The 8212-nt window shown below is 49.2% G+C and overlaps 2 protein-coding genes across 3 annotated transcripts; both read left to right on the forward strand.

Annotated features, from left to right (window-relative positions):
• The first annotated feature begins 651 nt into the window (after positions 1-651).
• Positions 652-5753, forward strand: LOC120711322 (cytochrome P450 703A2-like). 2 transcript variants are annotated; one of them, XM_039996804.1, is made up of 5 exons: positions 2804-2952; positions 3051-3108; positions 3221-3383; positions 4025-4893; positions 4970-5751. In XM_039996804.1, the coding sequence occupies exons 4-5, from the start codon at positions 4039-4041 to the stop codon at positions 5627-5629; spliced, it is 1515 nt and encodes a 504-aa protein (XP_039852738.1). In that variant the 5' UTR covers positions 2804-2952; positions 3051-3108; positions 3221-3383; positions 4025-4038; the 3' UTR covers positions 5630-5751. The 2 variants fall into 2 exon arrangements, with proteins under 2 accessions (XP_039852740.1, XP_039852738.1); XM_039996806.1 differs by having other exon boundaries at positions 652-3108; positions 3221-4893; positions 4970-5753.
• Positions 693-2807, forward strand: LOC120711320 (pentatricopeptide repeat-containing protein At1g53600, mitochondrial-like). The gene has a single exon (XM_039996802.1). It carries the CDS (start codon positions 728-730, stop codon positions 2771-2773), a length of 2046 nt encoding a protein of 681 aa, XP_039852736.1. The 5' UTR covers positions 693-727; the 3' UTR covers positions 2774-2807.
• Positions 5754-8212: the final 2459 nt, after the last annotated feature.

The raw sequence follows: 8212 nt of genomic DNA on the forward strand, positions 1-8212 counted from the left end.
GAATAATATGACCTGAACTTTCGTCCGGCGATGTTATACGGTGTTGAATGTTGGCCTACAAAAAGGCGACATGTCTAGCAACTGAGTGTAGCAGAGATGCGGATGTTGCGGTGGTTTAGCGGGCACACAATGAGGGATAGTCCGGAACGAAGTTATTCGGGATAGGGTCGGGGTGGCACCAATTGAGGAGAAACTTACCCAGCATCGGTTGAGATGGTTTGGACATGTCCAACGAAGGCTTCCTGAGGCTTCCTGAGGCGCCGGTGCGTAATGGGGTTCTTGAGCGGGTCGATAATGTAAAGAGGGGTAGAGATAGATCTAAACTGACGTGACATGAGTCGGTTAAGAGAGACCTTAAGGATTGGAATATCTCTAAAGAGATAGTTTTGGATAGAAGCGCTTGGAGACTAGCTATCAATGTGCCTGAACGTTGAACTTGTTTCTTTCGGGTTTCATCTCTAGTCTACCCTAACTTGCTTGGGAAAAAAGACTATGTTGTTGTTATTGTAATATGACCTGAACTGTTCACAGTTGAACAATAATCCAAGTGATTTTGAATTTGTTTGATTTGATTGTAAACGAGTTGTACGAATGGATTTTATTGTATAGCAATACTCATGAGAAAAAAAAGCCTCTCAAAGAAAAAAAAATGCAAATAAGAGGCGGCATTCGTCAGCGTTAGACCGTGCTCCTTCCCCTGGCAAGCTGGCAGCGGCGGCTGGCGGCAATGGCCGCGCTGCGGCTACCAAGAGCTCCAGCCACGGCGGCCCTGGTCGGCGGGGGCGTCCCGCGCCGCCTCCCCACCCCGGAGCAGCCCCCGCCGGTGCGGGCACCCAACACGGCCCACCTCAACGCGCTGCTCACGGCCTACGGCCGCCGCGGCCGCATCCGCGATGCCCAGCAGGTGTTCGACCGGATGCCCCGCCGCGACGTCATCTCCTGGACGGCCCTCCTCACCGCCTACGCGGACGCCGGCGACCACGCCTCCGCGCGCCTCGTCTTCGACGACATGCCCCGCCGCAACGCCGTCTCCTGGAACGCGCTGCTCTCGCTCTACCTCCGCGCGGGCGCGGGAACGCCCGCCACCACTACGCCGGTCGCGCACGCGCTCTTCGCGAAGATGCCGGCCAAGAACGCTGTGTCTTACGGCGCCATGATCACGGGGCTCGCCAGGGCTGGCATGCTGCGGGAGGCCCAGGTGGTGTACGGGGAGATGCCGCTGCGGTGGCGGGACCCTGTGGGGTCTAACGCGATGATAGCTGGGTACCTCAGAGCCGGGGAACTTGACATGGCGCTGAGGGTGTTTGACGGAATGGAGGCAAGTGACGTCTTTTCCTGGAGCTCTCTGGTTGATGGACTGTGTAAGCATGGGACTCTATCAGAGGCGAGGAGGCTGTTCGAGGCAATGCCGGAGCGGAATGTGGTGTCCTGGACCTCAATGATCCGGGGGTATGTGAAACGTGGGATGTGCCGAGATGGTCTCTTGCTGTTCCTGGACATGAGAAATGAAGGTGTTCCGGTTAATGAAACAGCACTCTCAGTGGTGCTGGATGCTTGTTCTGAGGCGAGTCTTGTCAGAGAAGGAATTCAGATTCATGGGTTGATTATATCAATGGGTTTTGAAATGAACGTTTTCTTGGGTGACTCAATAATCATAATGTATTCCCGCTTCGGTTGGATGGTCAATGCTAGAAGGGTGTTTGCTTTCATGGAGCAGAAGGACATAGTATCGTGGAACTCATTGATCACAGGGTATGTTCAGAATAACATGATTGAAGATGCTCATGTGCTTTTCAAGCTGATGCCTGAGAGGGATGCTGTTTCTTGGACATCAATGTTAGTTGGGTTTGCTAATAGGGGTTGGATGAGAGAGGCCGTTGACCTCTTTGAGGAAATGCCAGAAAAAGATGAGGTGGCTTGGGCTGCAGTTATTTCCAGTTTCATTTCAAATGGAGACTATGTAAATGCGGTCCGGTGGTTTTGTCGTATGTCAAAGGAAGGGTGCACGCCTAATACAGTGGCTTTTAGTTGTTTGCTGAGTGCTTTGGCTAACCTGGCAATGGTGAATCAGGGACTGCAAGCTCATGCCTATGCAGTCAACATGGGATGGATATTTGACTCAGCTGTTAACACTTCTTTGGTGACAATGTATGCAAAATGCGGTAGGTTGGCTGAGGCTCATCGTGTTTTCTCAAGCATTAGCAATCCAAGCCTTATTGCCACTAATTCTATGATTGCGGCATTCGCGCAACATGGCTTGGCTGAAGATGCGCTCAAACTTTTCAACAGAATGCAATATGACGGACAAAGGCCTAACCACGTGACATTCTTGGGAATACTGACTGCTTGTGCACGAGCTGGATTAGTTCAACAAGGTTATAACTACTTCGAATCCATGAGATCTGTCTATGGCATTGAACCAAACCCTGACCACTATACATGCATGGTTGATCTTTTAGGCCGTGCAGGCTTCCTTGCTGAAGCACTGGAAATGATTAATTCGATGCCCCAGAAAGATTATGCTGATGCATGGGCAGCTTTGCTTAGCTCTAGTAGCCTCCATTCTAATCTTTCTTTTGCAAAATTAGCAGCACAGAGGCTACTTGAGATGGATCCTTACAATGCAACAGCTTACACAGTCCTGTCAAACATGTTCACCTCAGCAGGGATGAAGGATGATGAAGAGATGCTAAAAGTTGCACAGTTATCCAACACGGCTACTAAAAATCCTGGGTATACCCTCATCATACAGGAAAAGAGTAACACAGAATGAGCGCCATCAGGTGCAGATAACTGGCATATAGTAAGACAGGAATATTGGATTCACAAAGAAACCAAGTCTAATGCCAAGAGTAGGTGTCAGTTTGTTGGTATCTTTTGAATGCCACTGCAGAGTCAGTATTGAGAACTGAGACGGCATAGCACGTGCATATTTTTCCTTATTAATGCCTAGTAAGTATATGTTTGTATCTGATAAGATAATTAGTGATATGAAGATTAAGGAACCTTGTTATCTGGATCACCTTATGTTTTTGGGATATCTATTTCAGCATGCAACTGATCAGTCGTATTCTTCATGGAAAAGGTTTTTGTTTTGTTCTCTGCAAGGTAGTTTTGACAGATGTAAATCTTATCCACATAGCAGAATATGGTGCCATATAATGTTGTTTAGATTCTTTACAATCCTGATGTTTATTGCATCTGTTGCACCCTTTTCCAGACACTGGAGAGTTGATGACGTTTATGCAAATAATTCATCTGCTATCATGACATGTTGAATGAGAACAAAATCCTTTGGATGCTGCATGCTTTCAACATTCAGGAATATTTGTGCAAGATATAATCTTCTCATCCATTGTTAGAGAAGAGAGCCGTTTAGCGAGGTAATCTTTATGCTGATTCAGTCATTTGCATGAGACAACATTACCAAGGTGAATTGGGTGATCATCAAGCTTTTCTTTTAGCAATAGAAGTTTCTGAATAATTCATGGACATCTACGGATGTTCTCCTCAATAAAAATAGGAGTTTATCTTTGTGCCTTTATTATAGCCTTATAGATGTGGCAGGTGGAGGACTTGCACTAGTTTTTTCTTTTTTGGTTGAGCAAATTGCTGAGTAACAGGTAGAAGTTCCTAATTTTGGGAACACAACATTAGCTTGTTCTCTCTGAATACATGATCATGTTCTGTGAGCTTTCTTTTATTCTAGTCCTCTTCTGTTTATTCTGTCATTTTTTCAGTGCTCTACAGTCTATGTTGCACAAGTCATGTCAAGATCATGACGTTTTTTATATACATGATGGTAGTTGAGATGCTTACAACACAAGAATCATGACTAGTCCAATACTGTAACCAATTCGCTTCAACCTCAATCACTCAATTTTCTTTGTACTTTTACCAGAAGGCTTGATGGGATCCCATAAATAGGCCGACATTTGCAATTCCACTTTAATTGCCATCTGTTTCTGAACCATGGATCCATTTCTTCTCTCCATCCTCTTGTGCTTATGGATCTTTATTGTAGTGTATTGGAGAAGGATGAACAGCATGAGGCTAAGGCTTCCACCTGGACCTCCAACATGGCCAATCTTTGGTAACCTTCTCCAGTTGAGCCCTCTTCCACACAAAGACTTTGCTCGATTCTGCACCAAATATGGCCCCCTTGTCTATCTCCGCCTAGGAACCATCGATGCCATCACCACCGATGATCCTGAAGTCATCCGTGAAATACTCATCCGGCAAGATGAGGTCTTTGCTTCACGGCCTCGGACACTGGCTGCTGTCCATCTTGCCTATGGGTGCGGCGATGTGGCACTAGCTCCACTGGGGCCAAACTGGAAAAGGATGAGGAGAGTTTGCATGGAGCACTTGCTGACAACCAGGCGGCTCGAGTCCTTCGCTGCGCACCGAGCTCAGGAGGCTGAGCACCTCTGTCAGTTTGTATGGGCTAAAGCTCAGTCCGGGAAGCCCGTGAACCTCAGAGAGGTTCTTGGTGCCTTCTCTATGAACAACGTCACGAGGATGCTGCTGGGGAAGCAGTACTTTGGGATCCAGTCTGCAGGACCCGGTGAAGCGATGGAGTTCATGCACATCACCCATGAGCTGTTCTTCCTGCTGGGCCTGATCTATCTCGGGGACTACTTGCCGGCCTGGAGGTGGGTCGACCCGTACGGGTGTGAGAAGAAGATGAGGGAGGTCGAGAAGAAGGTGGACGATTTCCACCAGAAGATAATTGATGAGCACAGGAGGGCTCGGGAGGCCAAGAAGAGTGCTGCCTCCTCTTATGACGATGATACCAAAGAAGAGATGGACTTCGTCGATGTGCTGCTGTCTTTGCCTGGTGAGAACGGGAAGGAGCACATGGACGATGTCGAGATCAAAGCTTTGATGCAGGTACGCTTGCTATTGCATTACATACCCTGAAATTCATTCTGCTGAAGCTAAGTTATTGTGATCAATATATATGCAGGACATGATCGCTGCTGCTACGGACACTTCATCAGTGACCAACGAGTGGGTGATGGCGGAGGTGATCAAGAACCCGCGCGTGCTCCGGCGTATCCAGGAGGAGCTGGACGCGGTGGTCGGCCGCGACCGGATGGTGGCGGAGTCGGACCTCCCCTACCTCCACTACCTCCGGTGCGTGGTCCGCGAGTCCTTCCGGATGCACCCGGCGGGGCCGTTCCTGATCCCGCACGAGTCCCTGAAGCCGACGACGATCATGGGGTACCACATCCCGGCGCGCACGCGCGTGTTCATCAATACGCACGCGCTGGGCCGGAACCCGCGCGTGTGGGACGCCGTTGGCGAGTTCCGGCCGGAGCGGCACCTGCCGGCGGAGGCGGGCGCCCGGGTGGAGATCAGCCACCTGCCGGACTTCAAGATCCTGCCCTTCAGCGCCGGGAAGCGCAAGTGCCCCGGCGCGCCGCTGGGCGCGGCGCTGGTGCTCATGGCGCTCGCCAGGCTCTTCCACTGCTTCGACTGGTCCCCGCCCGACGGCCTCCGCCCCGAGGACATCGACACTCGGGAGGTGTACGGAATGACCATGCCCAAGGCGGCGCCGCTCGTCGCCGTCGCCACGCCGCGCCTGCCGCCGCACATGTACGCCGCGGCCGCCTCTGTAGTCTGACGCTAGCTAGCAAGCTCCTCGCACTCCAGGTCAATGTAAGCCAAGCCATGGCTAATGGTAACGGAGAACTGATCCTATACACGCACATAAACAAACGATGAATGAAATGCAAATCCTTCCTTTCCTCTGAAAAACATGCTCAGACATAGTCGCAACAACAACAACAACATAGCCTTTTTTCCCAAACAAGTTGGGGTAGGCTAGAGATGAAACCCGAAAGAATCAGGGTTCAGGCACATTGATAGCTAGTCTCCAAGCGCTCCTATCCAAAGCTATCTCTTTAGAAATATTCCAATCCTTAAAGTCTCTCTTAACCGACTCATCCCACGTCAGTTTAGGTCTACCTCTACCCCTCTTTACATTATCGACCCGCTCAAGAACCCCATTACGCACCGGCGCCTCAGGAGGCCTTCGTTGGACATGTCCAAACCATCTCAGCCGATGCTGGGTAAGTTTCTCCTCAATTGGTGCCACCCCGACCCTATCCCGAATAACTTCGTTCCGGACTCTATCCCTCCTTGTGTGCCCGCAAAACCACCGCAACATCCGCATCTCTGCTACACTCAGTTGCTGGACATGTCGGCTTTTTGTAGGCCAACATTCAACACCGTATAACATCGCCGGACGAATTGCTGTCCTATAGAATTTGCCTTTTAACTTTTGTGGCACCCTCTTGTCACAAAGTATGCCAGAGGCTTGCCGCTATTTCAACCAGCCAGCTGAAATTCTATGCCTAACATCTTCATCAATGTCGCCATCCTTTTGTAGTACCGATCCTAAATACCGAAAAGTATCCTTTTGGACCACCACTTGCCCATCTAGACTAACGTCTCCCCCCTCATGCCTAGTCGCGCAGAAATCGCACATCATGTACTCAGTCTTGGTCCTACTAAGTCTGAACCCTTTCGACTCTAACGTGCGTCTCCACAGCTCTAACTTCCTATTAACCCCTGCCCTACTCTCGTCAACTAGCACCACATCATCAGCAAAGAGCATACACCAAGGGATCTCACCTTGTATATCCCTTGTGACCTCATCCATCACTAAAGCAAATAAATAAGGGCTCAATGCTGACCCCTGATGTAGGCCTATGTTAATAGAAAAGTCAGTGGTGTTGCCATCACATGTCCGGACAAACGTCATCGCATCCTTGTACATATCCTTAATGAGGGTAATGTACTTAGTTGGGACTTTGTGCTTCTCCAAGGCCCACCACATGACATTTCTCGGTACTTTGTCATATGCCTTCTCAAGGTCAATGAATACCATGTGTAAGTCCTTCTTCTGCTCTCTATATCTCTCCATCAATTGTCGTATTAAGAAAATCGCCTCCATGGTTGACCTTCCAGGCATGAACCCAAATTGGTTTTGGGTCACACTTGTCACTCTTCTTAGGCGATGCTCGATAACCCTCTCCCAAAGCTTCATCGTATGGCTCATCAGCTTAATCCCACGGTAGTTAGTACAACTTTGAACATCGCCCTTGTTTTTGAAGATAGGTACTAATATACTTCTCCTCCATTCTTCCGGCATCTTGTTTGACCGAAAAATGAGATTAAAAAGCTTAGTTAACCATACTATTGCTCTATCTCCTAGGCATCTCCACACCTCAATGGGGATACCATAAGGGCCCATCGCTTTACCTCCCTTCATCCTCTTCAAAGCCTCACCGATCTCTACCTCCAGAATTCTCCTCACAAAACGTCTGTTGGTGTCGTCAAAAGAGTTATCTAACTCAAGGGTAGGGCCCTCACTCTCCCCATTAAACAACTTGTCGAAGTACTCTCTCCATCTATCCATGATCTCCTCATCCTTCACTAATAGTCGATCTATCCCATCCTTAATGCATTTGATTTGTTTGATGTCCCTTGTCTTCCGCTCGCGGATCCTAGCCATCCTATAAATGTCCTTCTCCCCTTCTTTCGTGCCTAGCCGCTGATACATGTCATCATACGCCTTACCCTTTGCTACACTCACAGCTCGCTTTGCAACCCTCTTCGCTAATTTATAGCCCTCGATGTTGGCTGCACTCTTGTCAAGGTGGAGACGCTTGAAACACTCCTTCTTCTCCTTAATAGCCCTTTGTACCTCGTCGTTCCACCACCAGGTGTCTTTCCCCTCCTGTTTGCCTCCCCTACTCACGCCAAACACCTCTGAGGCCACCTTCCGAACACATGTTGCCATCTTTAGCCACATGTCATCTGCGTCTTCTCCTTCTTCCCAAGGCCCCTCACCTAGCATCTTTTCCTTAAACGCTTGTGCCGCTTCCCCTCTAAGCTTCCACCACTTTGTTCTCTCAATCTTGGCACGTTTGTCCCGGTGGACACGTACCCGAAGACGAAAGTCCGCCACCACAAGCTTGTGTTGAGGGACAACACACTCCCCAGGTAACACCTTACAATCTAAACAATCACGTCTATCCTCCCTCCTAGCAAGGATAAAGTCAATCTGGCTCGAGTGTTGTCCACTACGAAACGTCACAAGATGGGATTCCCTCTTCTTAAACACAGTATTTGCTATCAACAAGTCGTAGGCTAACGCGAAGTTCAACACATCCTCCCCCTCTTGACTCCTGCTACCATA

Source organism: Panicum virgatum, chromosome 6K, assembly GCF_016808335.1.
Source record: "Panicum virgatum strain AP13 chromosome 6K, P.virgatum_v5, whole genome shotgun sequence".
In the NCBI taxonomy this organism is placed as follows: domain Eukaryota; kingdom Viridiplantae; phylum Streptophyta; class Magnoliopsida; order Poales; family Poaceae; genus Panicum; species Panicum virgatum.

Bases quoted from the DNA above. Each gene is read 5' to 3' on its own strand.
- LOC120711320 (XM_039996802.1), top strand. From the start codon at position 728: ATGGCCGCGCTGCGGCTACCAAGAGCTCCAGCCACGGCGGCCCTGGTC.
- LOC120711322 (XM_039996806.1), top strand. From the start codon at position 3,973: ATGGATCCATTTCTTCTCTCCATCCTCTTGTGCTTATGGATCTTTATT. The intron at 4,894-4,969 runs GTACGCTTGCTA...ATATATATGCAG, and splicing joins AGATCAAAGCTTTGATGCAG to GACATGATCGCTGCTGCTAC.